The 26314-nt window shown below is 43.4% G+C and overlaps 1 protein-coding gene and 1 long non-coding RNA gene across 4 annotated transcripts in view; one reads left to right on the top strand and one right to left on the bottom strand.

Annotated features, from left to right (window-relative positions):
• The window catches only part of LOC120384291, a 116026-nt gene that overhangs the window by 78381 nt on the left and 11331 nt on the right, over nucleotides 1-26314 (bottom strand). Inside the window, exon 3 of one of the 2 annotated variants that reach the window (XR_005588734.1) lies at nucleotides 18425-21727. The exons of the other annotated variant lie outside the window; for it this stretch is intronic. This is a non-coding gene — a long non-coding RNA (uncharacterized LOC120384291). Of the gene's footprint in view, nucleotides 1-18424; nucleotides 21728-26314 lie in introns of those variants that run through there. 2 annotated transcript variants of the gene reach the window in all.
• Nucleotides 6496-26314, top strand: part of LOC120384288 (protein BEAN1-like) — a 98825-nt gene continuing 79006 nt past the window's right edge. The window contains exons 1-3 of one of the 2 annotated variants that reach the window (XM_039502753.1): nucleotides 6496-6756; nucleotides 7930-8004; nucleotides 21709-21843. In XM_039502753.1, coding sequence (XP_039358687.1) covers nucleotides 6726-6756; nucleotides 7930-8004; nucleotides 21709-21843 — 241 coding nt within the window. In that variant the 5' untranslated portion in view covers nucleotides 6496-6725. The remainder of the gene's footprint in view (nucleotides 6757-7929; nucleotides 8005-21708; nucleotides 21844-26314) is intronic. The other variant, XM_039502754.1, reaches the window with a different exon arrangement.

The raw sequence follows: 26314 nt of genomic DNA, 5'->3' as shown, positions 1-26314 counted from the left end.
GAGCCTCACTAGGCCCAGAGCCAACCAGCCCCCAGTCCTATCACCAACTGTGTTCGGATGTGGTTCGGCCTGTTTCTGTATCCACTTCTGTTTGGAGTGGACTTCTTGCCACCTCTGTTGCACAAGAAACTGGGTCTCCTGCTGTTTTTGTTGATATGCATCACCATTGACTGCATCAGCAGGGCCTGGGTCTGCTGTTGCTTCTCTGGCTGCTGCTGCATAGCAGCCACCTGCTGCTGTCATGTCACTAATAGGTGGATCTCCCCCTTATTCTAGGAGTGGGCTGGAATCTCACTTTATGTCACCAAGCTATATTTCCCTCTGGCCCCAAAGCATGTGCTGCCACACCCAGTCTTTTGCAAGGAGGTTTATTTTCTTAGAGGTTAGCAAACAGAAAAAACAGTTTTAACTCCTTGCTCAGTATCAGGCTTCAGTGCCACCCCCTCCAAGGGTCTCTGGCACTCCTGCTTCTGGCAGCTTCCCAGTTTCTGTCAGCACAGCTCCCTTCCTAGAACAACAGGCACAAGGCTGCTTCCCTGAGCCTCTGGCCCCCTGCTCCAGAGAATCACCACAGGAGCTAGCTCTGCTCTAGGGTGGGTCTTTCCTCCCTAGGGGACAGCCTGGGGAGTCTCAGTCAGTCAATCTCCTACAACTGCCTAGTGGCAGCCCAGCCCTCTTTAATTGGCAGGATTGGGTTCCCCTGGACCAGGGGCAAGGGAACTGGGCTTAGCTTATCCACAAAGACCAGCAATCCTGTGACACCATAGTCAACACCAGTTCAGCTAAACCACAGTTGCAAGACTGTGAAACCTTAATGCAGACAAGACACACAGTTCTTAGTAAAAAATGTCTCAGTCTCTTTATTCCTATGTTGTCCTGTAGTTCTGGTCCCTGCACCTGGACTTGGGAACGCCCTGTCCAAAGCCACATCTTCCCTCACTTCAAGGTGCCTTTCCTCAGTACTGAGCAGGGGTTAGTCCAGATGGGCATGTGTGTTAATCCTGTCCCCTGCCCTCTCTTTGTTGGGCTGCTCTGAAACACAATGGAAGTTCTCAGACAGGTACAACTTTAACCCATGCCTACTGGAGCCAGATTGTCTGGGGCTGCTCTACACCGGGAACATTCTTCCACTGTTAACCTAGCTTAGGTGCACCTGTGCTAGCTATCACAGGAATGCAATTGTAGACCAGGCTCAAAAGACAGGTAGATGACACGATAGCAAAAGTGCCTGTATATGCTACCCCTGCCGAAGATTCGCTGGTGCTAAATCAATGGTGATATTCTAGACAAGGTCTGGGATTCTCCATCCAGAGAAGTAAGTCTTATGTCCTCCCAAACAACCATGCTCACATCTGATATGGTGAAGTATTTTAGCTAAGGCCCATACTATGGCCCAACAAGTCAATAACATACATTTCATTAACACCTTTTCTGTAACAGTATGATGTGATGCACTTTATTTAAATGTTGACTTTTAAAATGTTTAAGAGATGTCTGGGGGGTATCAGTCACTTAGAGATATGGTTAAAATATTAATTTTATCTTACCAAAAATGGACAGCCATTTCAAAATGCACCCATCTATGAGTCACCACATTGCCACCACTCTTCAGCTTCAATTCAGCACTCAGCAACAGCAATCTAATGGAAATTCTTAGTTGCAGAAGGTGGTAACGTGGTTGAAGATCCCTGTCAGTTCTATAATCTGTACTAATTGTGTGGCTTAACCACAATGAAGTCCCTGGATAGAAGAAAAATGTAAGATCATCCAGGAATAAAATTATCTGTCTTCAGCAAGGGCTTCTCACTGAATGCCCATTGTTAATACAAGGAGAAATAGTCACAGCCAACGTCACCCTTCACAATTCCATCCATAGAGAATATCATGGTGATCCTAATGCGAATGTATCTTGAGTTTCCAACAGTCTGTCAAGATCCACATTTCAAAATATTAGGAAAAACACATTTCTGGCATGACTGAAGGAAAATAACATAGAGATACAGTATGTAAATCACAAGGTAAAGAGCCTCTTTTGAAATACAGACGCTTCTTGTTTTGTGATATTAGCGAGACAAGCTAGTCTGAATATGAACAAACCTTGGTAGCTGAAACTCAATGTTTTTGTCCTTGCACTCGCTCTCTGTATGAAAACTTAGTGTTCAACACAACAAACTGTTCTCTGAGTGTGATTCATTGATCTTCTGTGAGATTCTCTTTATAATTAAAAGTCTGTTTTGCCAAAACAAAAAAGAAAAAAAATATGAATTTGACTAAATATAAATGTTCCCATAGTATAGCCAAGGAGATGCACATTATTGCTGATTTATTGCACCAAGTGTGCAAATAAGATTCTGACCTGAATTCAGCAGTATGTGCTGGTTTCATTCAGGTGCATGACTGACCCAGAAAAAACACACAATGGAATGTGGGAGAATGTATTGTATGATCTCCTTAATCGTTAAGAGATCAGAAGCCATAAGCAAAATCTATAGCATTTAATGTGTGCACAGTGTCAGTGTTACTGACTGGCAGGAAAGTTATGTGTGTGCTGTGAAAATGCTACAGTAGATTTTATTGGGTCATATTATATATTGTATGGTCTGACCTAGAAACAAAGCTGTGCTAAGTCACAGTACATGCTGCCAAATGGAAAGGGTCTTTCATAAATAGATGTTCAGATTTTTAAAAAAAAAGTATTCAGCTCAATAAGGAACTATCCTAGTCAACATTTTCTATGGCTTCTCCTTCACTCAAATCTATTAATTCTTCTAAGTAACAGTGGTCTGCAGACTTGGGGAGCAGGAACTCCACAATTCCAATCCTGGCTATGACACACTGATTCCTTAGGCTTTTGAGGAGTGACTTAGATCAAACTTGGGTGCATAAACTGAGACATCTAAACAACACTGAGCATCCACAGCTTTCATTACAGAGGGGACCAAAGAGTTTCAAAGACAGAGCCCTGAGGCTAGACAATCTGTTTTTCAGAAGTACTTAGCACTGAGCAGTTTCCCTCTGAAGTCAAGGGGAGCAGCTGCATACTCAGCACTTTAAAAAAAATCTGGCAGTTTATTTAAATGCCTAACGTGGACTGAGAAACCTAAATTTGTGTCTCGTACTTTTGAATAATCTTGGCTAGAGTTAGCATTGTCTGCAAGATAAAGCACTAGTGCTGATGTCCTGGTTAACAGGGGTACATCACCAAAACTGGCATAAAGTCCACCTACCCAGAGTTGCTCTTGGAGTTTAAAGTGGATAAAATATTATTAATATCTTACCCTAAACTGCTGTAGACTTTTGATGTGCACTGTTAAACAACTACTCATTTTTGCCCCTGAAGTAGCTATACTTGAAGGTGAAGCAGTTCCTATATAAGGCATGTCATTTGTGAAACACTTTGCGATCTATCTGAATGAAAGACACTTTGGATTTGTATACATGGCAGCTGGGAGCATGTATCCCAGCCCGAGTAGATAAAATATGCACTAGCTCTGCTTGAGACACACACTGAACGTCCGCTTGAACGAGTGCACTAAAAATCGCAGTGTGAACACTGTGACATGGGCTAGCAACCTGAGTTGGGAACCGGGGGTCAGGCAAGCTTGTATTTGGGGGGCTAACTTGTGCTGCAATGTCCACACTGCTTGAACAGAGTTAGCATTTGCCTCAGAGACACACTCCGAGCTGGAGTGTAGACATACCTTTTATGAGCACAAGTCATAATTTGTACCTGTTCTACCAAGACAGGATGCAAATCTCTAGACAGCATAGACTGAGGAAGATGTTACAAGTTAGCAACTGACTTTTCAGGGGTGAATTTTAGGATGGGGGTATTTGTTGACAATATTATGTAAGTGTATTACAATAGCTCTTAGAGGCCTCATTGTGCTAGGCACTGTATAAACACAATACAGAAGAGACAGGATTGTTTTCAGGGGGCCCTGTCCTCTGTGGTGCTGACAGCCCTCTCCCACCTACGGAAATCAGTGAGTTGATGCTCTTCAGCATCTCACAGCCAGTGTTTCTGGGAATTACACAAAATGTACAGTGTCACCGAGACAAGTCACCAATGATAGAGAATGAAATATACTTCCAAAGGCCATGAGACAAACTGAAGTTCAACAAAGCTTAATAAATCATTGGCTACTTAGGTAAAAAGAAACCTAGAGCAGCAGCAAGCTACCCATCTGGTAAACAAATCTTAAAATTCCCAAAGTTGGGACCATTTGCAAACTTCATGAGAATCCTAAGAACATCACCATGGAACCAATGAGAAATTCAGACAGCTCAAGCACTGGGCCTAAAGAAGTTGTTGAAATATCAGGGAAGTTGTTCATAGAACCACAGAACTAGTCAAAAGTGTGGGAGGAGGTGGAAGGCATCATTCAGGGTTAGGTAACTTAGTCAATTCTCATTGCTGCTTGCTCGCATGAGTAGAACGCTCAACAAGTATCACATATACAGCAATAATTGTTCACAGGCTTGGGTATGTACACAGGTTAACAGGAAACAGAATTACTAAAGCAGATGTGTTTACTACAGTATATATTCTAGAACTTATTACTTTAAATGTCTCTTGTATTGGGGCTTCCCTGCTTGCCCTGGGAGACTTTTCTATGATCCAATAGACAGGACCGGCTGTAGGAAGTGTGGGGCCCGATTTGAATACCCAGCGGTGGTCTGGGTCTTCAGCGGCACTTTGGCAGTGGGTCCTTCACTCGCTCCGGGTCTTCCATGGCACTGAAGGACCTGCCGCGGAAATGCTGCCGAAGACCCAGAGCAAGTGAAGGACCCACTGCCAAAGTGCCGCCGAAGACTGGACTTCCGCTCTTCTTTAGGGCATGAGGACCTCTTAGCCTACTACACCTAATTCTAATTAGGTCCACGTACAGCGTGAGCGACAAGGAGCTGAAACTAAGGATTCTATCTACCCGAACTAATCAGGCGCCCCCGCGCGACCGCGGGCCTCCTCGGGCAAGGTCGTCGACTCGCCTCTCCTGCCGGGTGGACTACGTTCAAACAAAAACTCAGCGCCGGGTTCGAACTATCGCCTAGATCAGACCCACCGCTTATTATTCAAAATCGGCCCTTCACTAGATAGATCAGAGTTCGAATCGAAGAAGTCGAAAACGAACGCCTGCCGCCCGACGACGGTAAGTATAGACGTGGCCTTAGGCACGGACGTGGGGCCCTCTTAGGCGCAGGGCTCAATTCGGGGGAATCGGCCCAAAGCCGGCCTTGCAATGGATCTCACCATTAGAAAGTGTTTTGTTTTTTGCTGATATTCAGCCTAAATTTCTTCTTTCTTAATTTAATCCAGTTACTCTCATAATCCCTTGCACCACCCAAACAATTCCTTTCCCTCCTTGATGTTTACTTATTTCCACAGTTCTGTCCCTTTTAGCTGACTTTTAGTCAATAATAAATAAAGTAGGGCCAGTGTCTACACCTATATTTATACAGCACCTATCAGAGTGGACCCTGGTTGGATTCAAACTGTTCAGGCTTCTGGGTTGTCAATAAGAACAGAAGAATGGCCATATTAAGTCAGACCAAAGGTCCATCTAAGCCCAGTAGCCTGTATTCTGACAGCAGACAGTGCCAGAGGCTTCAGAGGGAATTAACAGAACAGAGCAATAATCGAGTGCAATAATCATCCTGTGTTGCCCAGTCCCAGCTTCTGGCAGCTGGTGGTTTAGGGACACCTGGAACATGGGGTTGCACCCCTGACTATCTTGGGTAACAGCTATTAATGGATCTATCCTCCATTTCTCTAGTTCTTTTTTTTAACCTAGTTATACCTTTGGCTTTCACAAATTACATCCCCTGGCAACGATTTCCACAGGTTGACCATGCGTTCAGCACCTTATCAGAGCAAGAAAATCACGGAGTATTTACAAACAAAGCAGAACCTTTTCAACCCTCTCCCCGAAAGTGACAGTGAGAGCAGGAGGGGACGAAAAGGGGAAACATGGAGAGCGAAGTGATGTGTCGCCCCCCCCCCTCCCCACACCTAAAAAGAAATGTTCTGCCAGTAACCCCCTAGCCCAAGGCTGGGTTTCATGAGCGGGGGGAGGGAACAGAAAGCAAGCACTGGTGCCGGAGGAAGCTAGTTGGAGAGATACAAAATCATGGAGCCAAACTCTGCGAGGCGCTCAGCACCCCCGGCGCCTTTGAGGATTAGCGGGCGGATGCTCAGCGCAGAGCCTGGGTGCCGGACCAGCCCTTCGCTGTTACACGCCCCGCCTGGCGCTGGGCAAGTCCCCGCCGCACTCCGCCTCCGGTACCGTGCGACCTTCCCGGAGGACGAGCGCTGCGCGGGGTGATCCGGGCTCCGCTCTCCGCGCCGCGGCTGCTCTTGCCCTCGCGGTGCGGGATCCCGGGCTCCGCGGGCGGGCAGGCAGCGAGCACCCCGCGCTGCTGGCACCGCCCCCCGTTCCCCGGGAGGATGACAGCGATGGCCCCGGCCATTGGGAGGACCCGCCGCCGCCGCCGCCTGCTGGCCCTGCCGGGCTGAGGTCACTCGCCGCCCCCCGCCCGCAGACTCCATGGGCGCCTGGTCCCTGCCGGGCCGCCCGCTGCTGCGCCAGCCCGCCCGACCCGAGGAGGCGGCGGGGAGCGTCAGCGCCTGGGAGCCGCGCTCGCCTCTTCCCCCGCCGCCGCCGCCGCTGCTGCTCCGCCGCCCATGAGCCGCCTGGGAGCCCCGCCAGCTGTCGCCGAGGCGCATGGAGAGCGCGGCCGCCTGTGTGTGCTCGGGTAAGGGATGGGGGCGCGGTGCCCTGGGCTGCCCCTCGCCCCAGCGCTCCACGGGGGTCACCGCCCTGCAGGGGCATCGCCACCCCCGGGGGGAACCCGTCACTCCCCGCGCAGCCCCGCCGCCCCGCCTAGGCACAGCGCGGGCGGCAGCCCGGAGCCCCAGGGCGGGCGGGCAGGGGCGTTCTTCGGCCGACACCGGGGAGGGAGCAAGCGGCGCGGCGCGGCGCCTCCCTCCTGCCCCCCACCCCTCATTAGGGGACAGCACCAGCGTGGAGGGGTGATGGGGGAACTTTGAGATGTGTTAGACACTCATCTCCTCGCCCCCCCTCCGCCAAAAAGTGTTAGACAGAGGGGCCCTGCTCCGTTTATTGAAGGGGCGATGCGCCTTTCCCAAGAAATGCAGAGTGGGGTCTTTCTCTCTTTCTAGCTAAGGAGACAAGATTAGAAATATTTCTATGCTAGTTATAAAATAGTTTGAGAGGGCTAGCAGTTGAGGATAGAGGGAGGGAGATACTTAATATAGTTTAATCTGCAAAGCAGTTAATTTTTTTTAAATCTAGTTATGCTTGTTTTCTGTGTAATAATAGAGAAACTGAATTGTCTTCTTAAGAAGACATCTTTTATGATTTAGGCTACTTTTTTGTGTGTGTATTTTGTTGCCTATATAGTGTACACTTGTATTTTATTTAAATTTAAGTCTTTAAAGTAGTTTAATATTTAAAATAAATAGTGGGAAATTTTGTATACATTCCAGGATACATTTTACTATTCCAGCCCCACTTTGGCACACAGCTAGTTTATGTAAGCAAGTTAGGAAAGCATTATTTTGCCTTGCCAGTGTAGGTGCCCATTTCAGTAATTGACAAAATGCTTAACAATAATAATTAGTCTATTTGCATGACAGTGTTGTCTAAACATGGCTTTTTGGAATCCTTGAGGCACTAAAGTCTTGTATAATAGCACTTCCTAAAAATAGACTGATTCCTAGGAAATTCGAAGCAACAACTCATTTTATTTACACACTCAAACTGCATCTGTTGTAGATTCACAATCTGAAATATACAGCTCTGTCACTAGAGAGTGGGTGCACTTTAGCAACAACTTGTGTCATCAAATGACATCTGGCTCTGAGACAAAACTGCTATTAAGGACTCTTTTTATTTCCCTCCTTAGTTCTTTTCTTACATCTTCCTCTCATCTCTGGAAGCTCCATCCACATTGGAATAGGCAGCAATTATTCCAATCTCTGTAAGTAATCCTTTTTAAAAAACTGCTTTCATGGCATGCTTGCAGTCATGTACAGTTGTACAAATATATTTAAAGTCTTCTAGAAGATAAGGTATCAATCCAGTAAAGAGCAAATAGCTTTCTGCCTAAGAAAACAATTGTGTTAACAGAACTGTGCCATTATTTAAAGGTCTCATTTATTTAAAGGTCAAATCCTTCAATCCTTACTCTGGCAAAAAACTCATTGAAGTCAGGGACATTTGCCTGAGAACAAAGCCTGTAAAATTGTTACTTTTAAAGTCTCGAATTCTTTAGATATATTTGCCTTCTTTTCTGCTATTTAAAACGTCTTCAGCCACAACAAAACATAAGCCCTTTCCTGACAAAACTGATTTGCAATCTGGCTAGGCGGACATTAAGCTGCCTGTGGTTTCAGAAATTCCACACCATTTTTGACAGTTACTGTCAGAAGAGAAGTGTCTACAAAATGACCATTTAAAATTTATTTTATTTTATTTTTATTTTTGGGTAGTCATTGCATGAAAAATCTTAACAGGGGAGTATTAACTTTAAGGCCCTAAATCTAGCATGGGAATCCAGATGGATGTAGAAATCCATGCTAACAGGTTCTGATGCTGGATCAGGACCCTACTAAGCAAAGAAAAGTGAAGACAAAGACATATGAAGGATGACTGACATTTTTTCCACAGAGAAAGTATTGCTGAAATAATGTAAATAGATCAACTCTTCTATAACAAAAACAAGAACTGGACCATCATCATGGTAAGAATAATTCAGTTTAGGTCTGAAGTTTGAGAGACTGACAATGGGCAAATTCTGCTTTCAGTTACGTAGTCAGTGGAACTACTCCACATTTAGGGCCTGGAAAACTATGAACCTTAGAGCATGCTACCCTGAACAGTGAGCTCAGTGGGACTACAGTAAGAAAAGTTGTTCTTGTTAAGATTTGCAGGATTGGGCCCTGCTGCAACAGAGAGCAGAATTTGACCCATAAAGCTGATTACTTGGCAAATCTAAAGAGATCAAAGTCGCTGACTTTCAGAGTTTAAGTATTTGCTATAACTTCAGTTTGGCTTTGAACCTGAACTCCTAGCAAAAACATGCCAGACTAGGGCTGTAAAGCAAATTCAAGACCAGCAGATATTGACTGAACATTGCTGATGATATTGGTCAACCACCATCACCCAAACAATATCAGATTTTTTTTAAAAAGGGGAAGGGCCTCCAACAGTGGCCTTCCAAAAGATATGGACAACTCTAAAAGCTCACCTTATTAAAGCTACTAAATGACTGCTTAAGAAAACAGGACTGATAAAAAAAACCATCCAATGTCATGGGAAACCTGTGGCCATAAGAAACTAATTATAACATGTACTTGCTTCAGTGTTTGAGTAAGTACTGTTTAGTCATTTTCTAATGAATTTTTGCATTCAGCTAACTGTGCATGATATTCACAGTTCAAGTACATAGCACTAGTCTACCTATATGATCCAGATCTGTTAAACCTTTGGAGTCCCTGTCATAATGCACACACTTTCCATCCATTCCTCATCCCCACATTCCTTGATATTCTCCCCCTCAAAGTAGTTTCTTCATCCCTGTTCTCCCCCAGAGATTTTTTCCTACTCCCTCCCCTAGCAGGATTCCGTCATGTTCCCCTCCCTAGTCCCTCCAAACTCCATCTCCATCACTCCAGAAGAAATATGTACCGGTATTTGTCTGCGTTTTACTGCATTAGATCCCTGCATACTGGTAGGCCTTGATCCCAGAGTTACAGCAAAAAGCGTTACAGCAGTGTAGAAGGAATTAAATTTCCTGGCCATGTAAACCAGAGAAGCCCATGCTGTAATGACTATTGAAATTCATGCTTGAGATAAACCACACGTGTGCAATGCACCATTTTCTAATGACACTGAGGATAAAATCCTAGTCAAGAGAGATTTAAAAATAACTTTTGAATAGAACTTCATACTTGTGAAAGTTGCCAGACTGGCAGCCCTGGAGACAGAGATCCTCTGTATATCCATATAGCAAGTACAGCACAGATAGTGACAATGCAGGTTTCTTCCCCGTTCTCCTGTCAACCCCTTGCAGTAGGCAATTGTTGGCTGGTGTACAAAAGAGCTTGTCTAGAGTACCTTGTGTGCCCGTGGAATCTAGGCTAGCAGAGGGTCCTAGTGCAGTGGTGCTGATGGAGTCAGCTTATTATAGAGCAGCCCTGGTGCTATTCTATCTTTAAGCCAACTTTGTTTCCCCTTCCACCTTTGCACAAAGGATCATGTACGGAGCAGAGTTCAGCCAGACTACTCCTTCGTAATTGCTTTTAATTAGGATAATGCTTGTAATGAGAATTGTAAAACTCTTCTGTACCTAACTTGTATAATTGGAGATAGTCTGAATTTCTGGTTTGGCCATGGCCAGTCTAATGTTTCTGCATGATGCAAGCTCCACAGGGTTGCTACTCACCCTCCTGAGCAGGTGGGTCAGAGTGACTAGAGTCTTGACTCCACCTCCTAACAAAATATTGATGACAGTTTTGTGCATGTGAGAAAAATATTGGATTTATCATAGCCAAAAATTTCCATTAGGAAAGTTCTCAGGTCCAGGATGCAATCTCTGGTCAAAACCAGAACAGGAGAGCCAGCCCCTGACCTCCAGCTTGGTGGTCAAGAGCTCAGAGATTAGATTAAAATTCAGGAGTATGACTGGGTGAAGCATTTGACTTGAATTTCACATTAACAGGGCTGATAGAAAGCCTTCCATAAAAAAAAAAGTTAGTCTAAAACCTATTTTTCTGTCAAATGAAAGTTTTTCCACAAAGTGTTTGGTTTCTGCCCAGAGTTTCAAGTTTTCAATTAAAAAGTTTGCCATCTGAAAAGAAGTTTAACTTTTTATTGAAAAACCAAAAGCTTTTCTATTGAAGACAGATGGAAATGAGGGGAGAAATTCAAACCAGTTCTACAAATAACTTTAAATAGTTTCAGTTTAGTCTGCAGTCATGAACCTCAGCCCCATTCTCTTGATAGTTAGGTGAACATGGGCCAAAGTTGTTCACATAGCTAGGCAAGCAGGACACAGTCTTCGAGCTCACTTTCCTCCCCTCAAGTCACTTCCTTTTTCACTTCCCAGTGACCCCCTCTGAAGAAATAATTTAAAAGCAGGCAGAGATACATGTGCAGTTGTATACCTAGTCTGCAGATGCAATTATTCAGCTTATGAACACAAGTCAAAAGGCCAAAGTGACAGGTGTTAATCAGGATAGCTGCATGCACAAGTTAGGCAGGCAGGCGGACAGGCCTGATTAAAAAAAAAATTCTTTGATTGCCTCATCTTGAACTTTGCAGGTTTTGAAAACTTGCCCTTAAAAGAATTAGCTTCAAAAACGTAAAGGGACACATTCAGAAATTCTGTGGCTTTGTCCCCGGGTGCATGAAGATGAATACAGCAAAGGGCAAGGCCATTTAAAAAAAAAAAAAAAAAACACACACACACACACCCCACTACTGAGAAAATTCTGCAGAATATCCTGCCCCTAATCCTACATATCCTTGAATAGACATTCAGGAGACCATCGCCTCAGTGCTCCACTTGAGTCCCCACATACACAGAGCAGCAGCACAGCTGGCTTCAGGCTGTGTTGTCATTGACTACAGGGCTGCCAGCTGTGCTCTGTGACTCCATGAAGAGGATGAAGGTTGAATAAGCATTAACTCGTGAACAACCAAATCCTTATCAAGCAAACAAAACAGTCACTCTGCAGCCATGACTGCAGGCTCAGCTTCTGCTCCTGGTGACAAATCCTGCTTCTTCCCATCCCTCCAGCCTCTGTGGGCCCTCCTCTATAGTAAAATTGATGCAGTCACCCTGCCCAGGAATCAAGGAGCCTGACAGAAGCCTGACAAGCACAAGGCTCCCTGTGCTCCAGCTCAAACATTAACTTGGAGATATACCTGAGTGAGGCCTGTGAATCAGTGGTTTCATGGATCCAGTGGCTATTGTATACTACTTAAGCAGTCAGAGGAAGAGCAGAGGTTGCTGCAAGTCTCTGCATTCTTATCTCAGTGCACAATGTATGGTAGAAATGCATAGGTGACTGAATCACCAAACAGATCCACCAGTATCAGCCATTTCCAGCCTCCACCCATCCAAGGAGCCCTATGGAACTGTGCTGCCAGGGGGAGCAGGCAGCATGTATATGTTCCCCAAATCTTGCCCCACTCTCCATGCAAAGCAAAGCCACCCCACTGCCACCACAGCAGAAATCATCCACGTCCACAGAAGTGAGGAGGAATGCAGGTTTTGCCAGACCTGAGCTGCAATAACTAATCTGCAATGGATGGGGTCACTCGGAGCAACTGCTCCCTATGCTCCTCGATTGAAACTCCTTTTTACAGGTGGATGTTTTGCAAAGAGACTTGAGACAGCTATACAAAGAAAGGGATTTTGTACCTTTCCTGCTCACATACTACCCTGCGCCTCCCTACAGTTTGTTTCCCCCTTGCCATACTGCATGTTATAAGGGTGCATATGGCAGGGGGCTTCCTGACTTGTGAAATAAAGACATCCCTTTAGGGCTAAAGGAGCAGAGACCATCTTTATCCTTTGCCTTAGGAGACAAAGGAACCAAGTGATTTCATCTCTGTGACAGATCCTGGGCAGCCTGGCCAGTCAAAGCTAGAAAGGAGACTGTGGGTGAGAGAAACCATCTTGAACAAAGACTGCATCTTGCTAGATTAAGTTTGTCTTTTATCTATTTGATTGTAACCATTTCTACCTTTATCCCTGCTAATTGGTATCACTTAGCCTATGTCCTTTTGTTAATCAACTTGTTATAAATCAACTCAGTGCTGTGCTTAAAGAGAAGTGTGTATTTGCCTCAGTTAAAGAGTCAGTACATTACAACATAAATTTAAGAGGGCAATGAATTTAATATCTTCGTGAATGATCAGTGACAGGAGCTGTGCATTGCAGAGGAACAGTTGAGAAACTGAGCCTGGAATTCACTGATTTTCACTTGTCAGGTCAGGTATGGGTCAGGAGAGCCTTAAGGAGTTTGCTGGTGAGGATGGTACACTGGAGTTGTCGGGAGCCGACTGTCTGACCTCTAGCTAGGTTCGCTCTTGCTGAGGCAGAGGGGTAGTAGTGGCTCACAGCTTTGGTTGTCTCCAGCAACATGTTCCATGCCCAAAGAAGAGATCCTTATAATGCATCCACTATTTTGGTGAGGGGGCGGGGCTTTTTCCCTGTCTCTGTCAGATCTATTTCCTATTTCATGGAAGGGATGGACTGGAACTGTGTTCTCTGTAAGGGATGTGTAAAAAGCCTCATGCCCGCTCCCTTTGTGGGACCACAGAAAGGCTTCCCCCAACTGGCCCTTTGCTTTGGGAAGAGCAGAAGTTGCTCACTCCCTCTCCCCTGGGAGCAAAGCACTCAGAAGTGGGATAGGGAAAAGGTGGGGGTCATTCCCCTCTCCTTACATACAAATCCATGGAGCTTGGCCAGCACACTTGGAACTATCTGCACCATCCTATTGCCTGATACAGAGAACACATGGAACATCCATGGGGAGGATGCAGGCATGCTCTCTCCAGCCTTCCTCCTGGGCAGGGTACCAATGGTGGTTGTTGCAGTGCCCCCCCTCCCCCGCCACTCACCCTCCAGGCTCCAGTGTTCTGACAGAATGGTTGCATCCCCAGAGTGCTTGTAATCCAAGTGCAGACTGTCAAACATGTCCTTCACCCACTACTGAGAAGTTAGAGCCCTTCCCTATATACACACCATTCATTTGCCCTCCTATTATTTTCATTTCAGCCACTATTCGGTTAATGTCTCCTGAAATCAGGGTTCCCTTTTCCAGCTATTGTCCTCCTGCCTGCAGGCTCTTAGCAGTTTTCCTAGAATCTCCTGACTGTTTCTAGCCTATATTTCAGTCTGGATTGCCTGTGTTATAAGAGCAAGATGTTATTTTTTCCCAGGGGCCAGAAAACTCCAGGCACAGAGTAGTCTGTACAGAAATGCAGATTTCCCCTGACCCTGCAGGTTTGGAGGGGATTGCATTTCCAGCCCACCCACTTAATTCTGTCAGAGATGCTGGCACATGTATGCTGCATAGCTTAAGTGGGGGAGGGGGAGGGGGACGGGAGGAGGAGAAGGTTCCAGAATACAGGACAAAGCAGCATGGAATCAGGATAAACCTAGGGAGGGCAATTTTCCCTCCATCATGGTCAGTGTAGGGAGTTTTTGCTCCTTATTTGTCCCCCTTGTAGTTTCTCTGTAACATTTCCTTTCAACCTCATTGGGCTTCTTACACTTCACCATCTATTTTTTTTCCCTTGTAATTATATTGCTAGCATGGATGTAAATAATGGGGAAGAGGATGGGAACATCTCTGCTGAAGACTGACATCCTCTCATACTGTACCTCCTTTTGTTTGCCAGAAGTCCCACACGGGGGCCTGTTGGCATGCTGCTCCTTCCCCTCTGGTTTCTCAGTGAATATAGTTCCAAGGTTGGTGTGAATCCTAGCACCTCTGATGAAGTGCCCCACTAGCCTCACATACTATATGTGGGAAGTGCTGTAAAACAGTTCCCAAAGCATCTCATTTGTGTTTCTGCACAGGATTTTCAAAATAGCTGGATTGTTAATTGTGTTTAGAGTTATGAAAGGGTGGGAGGTTTGGTTCAGATAAGTACTCTAAAACTGGGATGCTTATCCCGGTGTCTTGAGTCTGCCAAATTCATCGTAAGAGCAAGCTTTCTTGCAATTGCTCCAGTCAGACCAAACACGCTAGAAAAGCGTTTGTGTTGCCTTGCACTGCTGGCCTCAGACAAAACCAATAAGTGCAGAGATGTGCCAAAAAATGCAAAGTTATGCTTTAGGAAGTCAGACTTTTTACAACCAACACAGCACCTCCCTGGGCTTCCAGTTTGATTTATTTGCAAAGGGTAACGTTGCTTCTTATTTTTGAATCCTGAATAAGCTATGCCCACCACTTGGATGGCAGACATTAAGGATTGAACCAGGGACCTCCAGAACTAAAACCTTGGAGTCTCTACAGCTTCAGCTTTAGGCCCAGGCTGTTAAATGAAGAGCTGCAATAAACTTCTAACTTCTGTGAATTTGGAACAGAGGTGAACACATGACACACCGACTAGAGGGTTACATTAAACACTTGACATTTAGTGCCCAATCCTAAAGCATTTAAGGCTAAAAAAAAAAATCTCATTGAGCTTTGCTTCAGGATTGGGTCCTTCAGTCTTCACCTTTAGATTTAAGTACAGTTTGATAGCGGGTCTTCATTGTGATTTACTGTTTGGATTGCAGTAGCAGCCAAAGCTGCCTCCCTCCCAAGCAGGATCATGCCCCATTGCACTAGCTCGGGGGTCAGCAACCTCTGGCACGCAGCTTGCTAGGATAAGCACTCTGGCGGGCCAGGCCAGTGTGGTTACCTGCTGTGTCCGCACGTTCGGTCGATCGCGGCTCCCACTGGCCGTGGTTCGCCATCTCAGGCCAATGGGGGCGGCGGGAAGTGGCACGGGCCGAGGGATGCGTTTCCTGCTGCTTCCCGCCGCCCCCATTGGCGTGGCATGGCAAACCACGGCCAGTGGGAGCCGCAATCGGCTGAACCTTACACTATCTTACACTATCTCTGCATCCCTAGAGGATTCCCTCTATACTGGTGAGACCCTCCCATCACTGGCTACAGTGCAAGAACACAGCTGAAAGTCAGGGCCATGATTTTAAATCAGATAGTGTTCCTTTAACTATGGTGAGTAATCAGCACATTTTCAGACTCAGCTGGTTGACAAAGCAAGTACACAATTAAATCAGATATAATCCAATTTATCATTTGAATAAAAGGGATTTTTATGGTAATTGCATCATCCATTTATGTATTCTTCTACAGCAAGATATACAACATACAGTTCTTATTTTAATAGCATGGAATAGTTTTTCAACTTTTGGGTAGATCATCTACATCCCAGTTGTCAATTTGACACAGACACTTATTGACAATTGAAAGTTGTTCCAATCCTGAGAATTCAGTGTTTACTCTAACCTTCAGACTGACAGTCCAGATTAGTCAACTTCAGGGTTTCAAATAAAGCTATAGGAAATACCAGTTATTTCCCCAACAACCAAATCAGATGGCAACAACTCATTCACTACCAGCTAGGGATGAATTTTTACAAGGCTAAAAGGTTTTATAGACCTTGTATAGGGTACTTAAGTTAAAGGGACAGTCAAGTGCAGTGCAGAACTCTCAGACCAGGAGAGGTGGGAAGGGGCCACTATCTAAGTTATGGCAGCTATGCTACCAAGAACTCCCATAGTGCTATGGACCGAGCTGGCTTAATGTCTGCACTGGGTGAATTGTAGCAAAGTACAGTATTTCAAGGGAATGTGTCAATTTTGCTAAGTTTTCTATGGAAAGTTTCAAAATAGAGTATTTAGTTTCAGCTCCAGTTTTTACTGATATATAATTTTATAATGCTTCAATGTGCAAGCATTTCAATACAGTAGTTGCAATGTTTCCAAACTGAAGTTTCAGAATTTCTGTACTATGAAAATGTTCAGCTTTTTGTGCTGATTGGGATGAACAGTCTCCTGGTGTTGGAATTTACATCCTGGGGGAGATAAAGTTCATTATCCATCCAGCTCTGCTTAGTACTTCTAGAGTTTCAGGGAGGCAGATTAATTATGTGGGGTTATAGGCTGGAGCTGCTCCACCCGAGAGACTTGCCGGGCTTGTTCTCCAGCTGCCTGGAACCTCTGGAAAAAGCTGATCATCCATCAGAAGGGAGATTCACTTAGTTTGTTCCAAGATAAAAACCATCAGCTGAGAAAGCAATTTGTTGCTCACACCACACATTAGGTCATGTACCAAGTCAGTTTGATCTTCAGTTTGGATAAGATTCACTAGCTACCCAATAATCAAAGCCAAAAATCACCCCTTGCTGAAACAAACGCAGTGCTTGAACCCAAAAATATCAAAATCAATACTGAATCACCTATGTTGTTTAATAAATTTCAAATACACCCTATGATTATATAGTGTCTAGAGGCCAGATCCTCAACCAGAGCAAACTGGGGTAGCATCAGTGGTGCTACATTGATTTGAAGGCTGAATTCTAGGACTTTTTGCTAATCAGATGCACCAAGTACTGCATGAATTTGCATTGTTTCTGAGTCTGCCACCACTGAATAAAAATGTGAATAAGAATCTGAGTGACACCTATCATATGACTAGTGAAGTCACTGTCAAGAAGCATTGCACCTCTCCAGAGTATTATGTACTGGCAATTGAACATTTTTATTACACCTTTCTGTTACAGTTTATGTTTGTTTCAGAAAGGAAAATGCCTTTGGGAATTAGAATTCCATTCACTTAGTGTATTAAAATATGGTGTTTCTATGCTCAGAGTGTTAAGTATATATACTGTCCTTGTACTGTATCCACACAAATGTTGGCTACTCACAGTCAGCAATACATTAATCAAGGTCACTATTACTTGGTAATTAGATATTATGTAAATTGTACCAAGCTGATTCCTTTTCAGGCAGTAACCATGGTGGGGGAAGTAAGATACATTGTTTGGATTTGCACTGAGCACAAAGCTATTCAATGCACATCACTTCTCAGTATTTACCACCCCTTTTTATGACACCATTTAATATTTGCCCTATTTAAATGAACAACATTTAAATGACTTAAGGCCAGAAGGGCCCAATACAATCATCTAGTCTGGCCTCCTGTGTAACATAGGCCACAGAATTTCACTCAGTGATTCCTGCATGTATCTCAGATGTGAGATCAAATTTCAAAATACTGAGAAATGACTGGGTTCTGCAACATGATGCCCAGCTGAAGTCTCTGCTCCAGTGCTTGCTCCAGGTAGCCAAGAGAAAGATTAATACAAATTAAAAAAAAAAAGCAGCCAGAAATACAGGAGAGGACTACAGTGCCCAGGAATGGAAATGGCTGTTTACCAGATGTCAAGAAACAAGACCAATCCACCAATTTTGGTGGCATAATTTCATCTAAACACTTAGAGTGCTGTATTTTTAATCAAGACCCTTGTGACTTCAGAAGGCACATGAAATTAAGTGAACTGGGTAAAAAAATTGATTACAATGGAAGTTCAGCATCTCCAGTTTTCTTGTCAGTACTAAGATTGAGCCGTTATATTAGAATGTCTCAAATTATTTGAGACAGTCACCCTTTGGTGCCCAACTATCACTGGAGTAACTCCATCCTCAGTGGAGTTCCCCCAGTGTAAGTGAGAACAGAATTTAGCCCCTTATCCATATTTTGTCCTCAAACAGTGCCTTCACCTCCCACCCCGCCCCCACCCCCCCCACTAGATAAATTGCAGCAATAGAAGCCCCTTGGAGTGGATAGGCTGCCTCTGCTGTTTGGAGAGAGTCTCCTATTGTAGATTGACTAAAAACCAACCTTTGCAAGAGTTAGTTTTGCCTGCCCTTTTAGGTGTCACTGGCCTTCATTGCTTCTCAGGACAAGGAAGCTCATTTTGCCCATACCATTCCTTATAGCTCACAAGCCTAACAGCTCTCCTCTCCATTATACCACAGTTCAGTTTTTAATAGCATCTTTCCTATGCACTGTATCCCAAACAACTAATAGCCAAAAGAAAGACATTTAGAACTTCTCCCTTGCCTATACAATGGCTATGTTTTCAGGTGACATTTCAATCAAGCAGAGAATCTTTGTAGTGTAGAGGGAAGATTGCAGTTCCTGACTATGGAAAAGCTGAGGCCAATGCTTTTGCATCAACAGCTGTACAACTATTGGAGTTACAGAAAGGAACTTAGTGTTGGACAACTGGAAGTGGAGCAATGAGGGGCAGTGAAACCTGTTGGGCTGGAACAAGCTGAGAATGTTTAAAAAAATAGGACATCTTAAAACTAGATCTTGAAATAAATGGGGAGTCTATGGAATAATGCTCTGGGAATGTGTATGCATGCACACACCTTTCATATTTCAGAATAATTGTTAGCATTTTCCCTGACCACCTCAGAATGTCTGCATGCAAGTTTCTGAGCTTAGACCTGTGTGAAGTCAATGGGCCTGATCTCTTCCCACCTGGGGTGGAATAGATCCTGTAAGTTCCATTAGCCTTCACTTAAGTATTTTAGCTCCTTCAGAAAAAAAATTAAAAAGCCTTTAGATTGCAGTGAATTCTCTTCTGTTTGGGAAATGCCCAGGTTCCCAAAGTTCATGTTTCAAGTACCTGCCACAAGTATGGTAGCTGTTCAGAAAACGTTATCCAAGATGTGCTAGAATTGCAAAACAAAATTTGATTATTACCCTGTAGATGGAAGCAGTGCCAGGTTACAAGTGTATGGTCTAATACATATAGTAAAAGTGTTCTTTCAGTGCTGGTGCTATTTATAAATGCATTTGTGGGTTCTGACATTTTCCAATGAAGCAGCTGTGTGGAGAATTGGAAATCATGCACAATTACTCAACTGCAGGGTTTTCCTGCTATGAAAGCTGACACACAGGCTCTGAATTAAGAATATTGGAGAACAAACAAAAGTCTTTAGTCAGAATGCCTTTGTTCAGCTGGATGCCAGTTTGCACCTTGTTTTTTCTGTTCCTTTGCTTCTAGGATCTGGTATTTTCAAGGTGGGGTCTGGCTTATTTGGTGTGTTAAAGCTGGTGATATACAAGTGACTTGAATTCAGTTTTAGGGTATAGGATAGACACCAAAAGTGCCAAAGTAAACTATTGGTTTTCTATTCCTAGTGCTCTTCATTACTAAACATCAGAATCCTACTATTTAATTCAGTTAGCAGTAGAGCGATAATGGACACCAGTTAAGTGGTAAATAAGGTGCCTCTTCTCCAGTTAAAACTTTTACCAAAGCATGTGCATTACTTACACCTTTCAGACATTCTCCTCTCATCTTCAATGAAAACATGACCAGCTGTACTACTGAAGCTGGATTTTTGTGCACAAGTTCTGAATTGTATGCACATTCATCCTGATTTCTGTGAATCTATTTGTGCTCCACAAATATTGAACAAAAGGAGTCTGGACAGATTATAAACTCAAACTAGTCTCTTCAGCACCATTTGCAGGGTATGACTGGTAGTCTACATGACAGTGTTGTTTCTCTCTCTCAATTGGAAGAGTAACATTTCAAAAACAGGAGAATAAGTAAGGATGAATAGTAAATATTTTCCCCTGCACATGGGTATAAGCATTAATTTTGCACACAAAACAAGGATCTGAAGAGTGCCTGCTCCCCAGACAGTGGTGCGAGCAAGTATCTATTCAAGTGCTTGTTTAGGAGTATCCATTAAAATGGTCACATTGAAGAGATAAACATGTATTTGTATTCACTGCTTCTGCAATAGCCACTCTGTTCTAGTTACACAACTCAGAACATTCTGACTAGGGATGCATGACTGTGTTCAGTGACAATAAATGCTGACCCAAACTTACTCATTTCTTAACCTGAACGCCACATGACTAATTTGTCATCATTTAGAATTGTTGGGGCCCTATTAGCCAAATTTCTGCTTCTTCATAGTGACTGGAAACAAAGGCCTTCTCTACACCTAAAACTAAAGGTCAACCTAGCTGCTTCACCCAGGATTGTGAAAAGTGTCTTGCCCTGTGGAACAGATAGGTCAACCTCACTCCCACTATAGATGCAGCTACGTCAACAGAAGACTTCTTCCCTTAACCTACCTACCACCTCTCAAGGGGTGGTTTAAATACAACCAAAAACCCCTTCCATTGCTGTAGCAAGAGTCTACACTATAGCAGCAGAGCTGCTGTGCCCCAGCTGTGCTGCTGGGGCATTTGTAGAGTAGACATGCCCTGAGCTATTCTCGCCCCCTCACATTGAGATGATAGGGTGAGGAATTTAACAGGACCATCAGTTGTGTCATTGGAAAACAAAGTTAACCTTTCCCCTACATATGCAGAGATGGGGTAATTAGCTATAAAACTCCTCTAGGGTCAGAGATGGTCTTGAGGAGAGAGTGGATTCTTCATTCTTCCCCACTATACATAGTAGGAGAAACATTTGAGCATGCTGAGATCAAAGGGCAAGTCAGACCCTGCTCTGTCCTAACAATCTCCAAACCCAAATGTGAATTATGCTCTAATATTTGTCCACATGCACATTTCTCTGATGTTAAAGGTGTTCAGCCCACATGCTATGAGATTCAGTTCCCATCCTTATTTTTCAAACTGGAAAGGAGTTGTGAGATGTTCCCATCCATGGCTACCTCAGTCCAGCCCTTCATGATCCTGGAAGTTAAAATAGCTCTAAGTTTATCCTCTTTTCTGTCATCCCTTTTGCATATAGACTAGGACAAATACTGCCGGCAAGTTTTCAAAACACTCATGTCCCATTTTCAGACTTGACTTAACCTAACTACACTTTTGAAAATTTTACCTTCTGTGATTTGTTGGGCACATTTTCCCTGTGTGCAATGCTTCATAGGTCTACAGCACTGTATAAATGATTAACGATTTACCAAGCTTTTGTCGGAGTCAGAGGCCCCCCCTTTTGCTATCTGACAAAGAACAGACAAATCTGTTTTCAGTCTCACAGGGCTTTTAGAGACAGCGAAGAGGACGGACTTTCAGAAGAGCTGTGGCATTGTGCAGCAGGCATTTCCTACTTCAGTAACACAGTCATCCATTGTTTCTCTTCCTTTCAGATGAAGGCAGCATTCTGCCCTGTAAAAAAGAAGAACTACGGTGTGGCAACGGACTCTGCCTCCTGAACTGGCTGCGCTGTCACTACAAGAAGGACTGTGGCAGAGACTACATGTCCATCAAACTAACATGCTCAAGTGAGTTACCCTTCAATTTCCTCCATGGGACTGTCAATACACCTTCCTGTTGAATCATTCTCCACAGACTGCACTTTGCATTAGATTTGTTCCGAGTTTGATGCTGCATTAATATGAGTGCTTGGTGAGCTTATTTATGTCTAAGTCCCTTGTTTATACTGCATGTGGATTTCAAGCAGAATACTAGCAAATAGTAGTAGTGGGAAGGGATGATTTAGCTCTGCTCAATGTATTTAGCTAATGTATCATGAAAGGTGCTGCAACCAAATGCCAGTTTCAAAAAGGGGGAGTATAATCCAAAAGCTGAGACTACTTAAGAAGCTAGTCAGTGCTGGAACCTATTAAACACTGGCAGCTAGGGGAAAAAAAAAATCAATATCAAGGAGCAACTGCAGGCTAGATTCTCTGCATTTGGAATTGTTAATGCAAAGTAACAAGCCAACTGTCAGCAGGTTAAAACAATGTTGGAAGAAACAAAGAATTACTGTAAAAGCAAAGACGTCAAATATATTCAAAGGATTGATTTCTGCAGACAGTGTATATAGGAAAAAGTGTTATTCTGGCAGTGACTAAGCAATGCCTTGAGTACTTTTAATAAATTGATAATGCAAGTTCTATGAAAAGTAGTATGTTGCAATTTCAGTGATACCTATTTACTAGTATATGAGTGATTAACAGCTTCAGCCTAGCCTGTTCCCTTGATTTTTGTTCTCGCCTTGCTAAACTGCTGATTTCAAACTATAGGAGTGTGAACCTTCAGTTTAATATTTATATTTTGTTGCCATAAAAACTTGCCAGAAGGAAAGCTGTCAGAACCCTTTTCCACAAAGTGTGAATGGAACTGAGGGTGCACTATTGTCCTTAATTAGACATGTCTATTGACCTCATTTTCTCAGTTAATACAACCTCGTGCAGACAAGCATATAGCTACAAGTTTGAGGAATGACAGGTAGCTAGAGTTATACTATGGACAATAAACTGACAGCCAGCAGCAATGCACATAAAGTGGAGTTGAAAGCATTCATACAAACACAAGTACTGTGGTAATATAGTCCCTAATCCGAAGGCCATTAGAGACTCTGTGAGCTTTGTGTCAAGCCCATGGAACACAGGAAGTGTGTGTTTATAATTAAGCATTTCATAATGGCCAGAACTACTGTGTTGTGTAGAAGGATGCAAGAGATCTGGGCTTGGTGGGACCTTGGTTTCTCACCTGTCAATTTAGTGGATCTGAGGAGCTGTAGTAAAATGATGCACAAATGTTCAAGGATAATTATGAGCGCCACTCACTGCCCAAATATCCCTGCCATCTGTGCCACAAATCAGCACTAATTCTGGAGGAGACTGCTTGCCAGACCTTGTACCTGTAAGAAAAGCCCCACAAAACATCTAAAGGAGTCGGGGGGGGGGGGAGAGAGAGGGGGAAGGAAGATCTATACAATATCTATATCTTGGAGATGAAGGTTTGATCTGGCTTTTTTTTTTTTTATTTAAATAAAAACCCTTATCTTGGGATAGCCAAAAAAAATTAGATGCTTGACAAAGGGGAACTGGCCAGTCCGTTTCTGCAAGCCAAATCTGAATAGGTATTATAGTGCCTTCAGAACCTTTTAAAACTTTTCTGCAAAAAGTATTTCAACAATGGCATGTTATTTCAAGAGGTACTTAATAAAAAAGCAGAATTAAAGCAACTGACTACTTAAGTCTCAAGTATCAAATAAATACCAAGCAACATGGGGTACTTCTCCAATATATAGGATTTTCCAAATTTGTTTGCAAAGCTATCAATTCAATGCTAAAATACACCCTATAAACCATGCTGATCAACAAAACAGTTAATCTCCATCTCTGGAGATATTTAAGAGTAGGTTAGATAGATGTCTATCAGGGATGGTCTAGACAGTATTTGGTCCTGCCATGAGGGCAGGGGACTGGACTCGATGACCTCTCGAGGTCCCTTCCAGTCCTAGAATCTATGACTAAGAGTCACATTTTAGCATTTCTTCTGTAACAAGCTCAGAGGAACAAATGCCCCATAAAACAGATCATGTATAAATATAGTCACAGAAGTGCATGGTAGAGGCCTATACAAATCAAATCTTGCTGACAAGAAGAATTCACTGTATTTCCATGGAAAGACTGATTTTCTGTTTGCAGCTGGACTTGAGTGCAGGGTGTCACAGTAAGGGTGGGGTGTCCAACCTACAGGCCCCATGGGCTTTACACAGCCCAGAGCATTTCATAAGGCCCACAGCCTGCTTCAATGCAATATACCAAATGGTGGATTTGTTAGCATTGTGTTCTCTTTATGTGCGCTGTGCGCCGCCCCCCTCCCCATTTTCTATAATTCTGATACACATTTTATGCACTGGTTTCTTTGTTTTTAAGAAGAAAATGCTATATATAGCAACAGCCTATCTAAATACATATGAAACAAGCTGAACTTAAAATATAAATCAATACAGAGGACTCTAAATCTTATTAAAATCACTAGAAGCACAAGGTTGTGCTTAGGTTTGTGGCCCTCCTGTGTACTAAAGGTTGAGCAGCACTGCAGTAAGGTATTAGTATCTGTTATTTCCCAATAGTCTCAAAACAAAAGCAAAGAAGAGTTTTATACAAGTCAGTTGCCATATCAGGCATCTCTGCCAGTTTAAGAAGGTGTTGCTAATACCAAGGAGTGTTAAAATACCAGCACTACAGCGAGATAAGAAGCCTGTATGAACTTGAACTAGCATGCTATTTATGCCCACCAACACCACCCCAAACAGTGCTGCCACAAAATCTCAGTGACTGAGGATGGAGCAATGACTATTGTTCAAGCGCTGACAGATTTTCAGATGTGGGCACCACCTACAGCAGGGACCCATATCTGAAAATTCAACCGTGTGTGCAACACAACCACACACACCAGGCAATTGTGCAGAACAAAGTTGCCTGAAGGTCTTCCAGCTGGTTAGCTCTTAGATTTAATACTATATAGCTGCATTCTGTGTACACTTTATTGCTATAAATGTGAGAGCGCGGATCTATTTGCATCATAGGGAATGTATTACCTATGGGTTCTTCTCCCAACAGATCTTAAGCCCTATGTCTCCATGGTTATCTGGGTTCTTACATGGCACTCATCACCTTTGCACCTGATCATACAGTACAACCAGTAATAACTGTCAGAAAGATTTTACTTTAGGACAGGAAGTAAAGCTCAAGGGCACTTACAATAGAAACCTCCCTTAAGCTAGGTAACCAATTACTTCCAACACTATACCTGAGGAGGCAGCAAAGTTGCACCTGATATAGGAATTGCTCACAGGAAGGATGTTCTCATGAATAAAAAAAGGCACTGCTCATGTCAGCTTCCTTTTTCAGCTCATTTACAAATGTTTTCTCCTCACGGCTCTGCTTTTCAACACCTTCTCAGGTTTCTGTGGGGTATTTTAGGCAGTTGTGCTAAAAAATTTCATTATGGGGTCCAGTTCAGCCTAGGTCTGACATTAGGAAGTCTTTTGGGGGTAAACTAGGTGAATACTCAGCCCAGATTTCTTTGCTTAACCGAATTCCACATGCACACCCTTTTTATACACAGTGGTGCCTGCTTACATTAGCTGTTTCATCCTTTCCCATGTAGTGTGTATTTGTGGTGCATCTGCTCATATTCTGTACAAACCCTTATTTCTGTGGTATTTTAGACAGTTATTTATAGAGGACTCCAGTTCTCTAATCTATAATTCAACACATCTCAAATACCATGCACAGCTTGAGGCTCCATCAGATATGCTGGGTTGCCCCAAAAATCAAATGTAATTATAAATTGCTCTGTGGCAGCAAGTGTCTTTTTTGTCCCCACTTTTAGTATTTGGGGACTAAAGTCACTTCAAATGTGACACACATGCTTTCTGCAGCAAAGAAGAATCTGATGTTATGTCTCCTGGTTTAAACAAACCAACCACAACCAGGTTTTAATTCAGAGTGTCACAAATCAAATATATCACTCAAAAAAAACTAAAGCACCAAAAGTAGTGAAAATACCATCAACAACTGGAGAAAGCAACACCATGCACATTACCATGTTCAAAACAGGATGAGAAAATTGAATTGTGTGCTTAAGGGCACTTGAGTTGGCACTGCCTTGAGTGTTCCCTTCCTCATTTTACAAAGACACATTCAGTCACAGCCTCAATGAAAAAACCCACATTCACAGGTATAGGCAAATCGGTCACAAAGTACAAACCTGATTTACACAGGCATATCTAGAATTTGTGTGCACAACGTTACAGGCCAGTTGAAAATTTGTCCAATAGGGTGGAAAGGACCTTTCTATTTCAACTAGTAAAATGCTTTAATTACTTCCTTTCAGCTAGTGTCTGAACTTGCAAGATATTGAGCAAAGCAGCTCCCACTGCAGTCAATGAACACTTCAAGCACTCAGACCTTGAAATCAGATCTAAACGTTCCAGGAACCAGGCATTTA

This window comes from Mauremys reevesii, linkage group 16 (genome assembly GCF_016161935.1).
Source record: "Mauremys reevesii isolate NIE-2019 linkage group 16, ASM1616193v1, whole genome shotgun sequence".
NCBI lineage: Eukaryota > Metazoa > Chordata > Testudines > Geoemydidae > Mauremys > Mauremys reevesii.
Note: the sequence above shows the minus strand (reverse complement) of the source record. Positions and strands in the feature narration are given on the sequence as shown.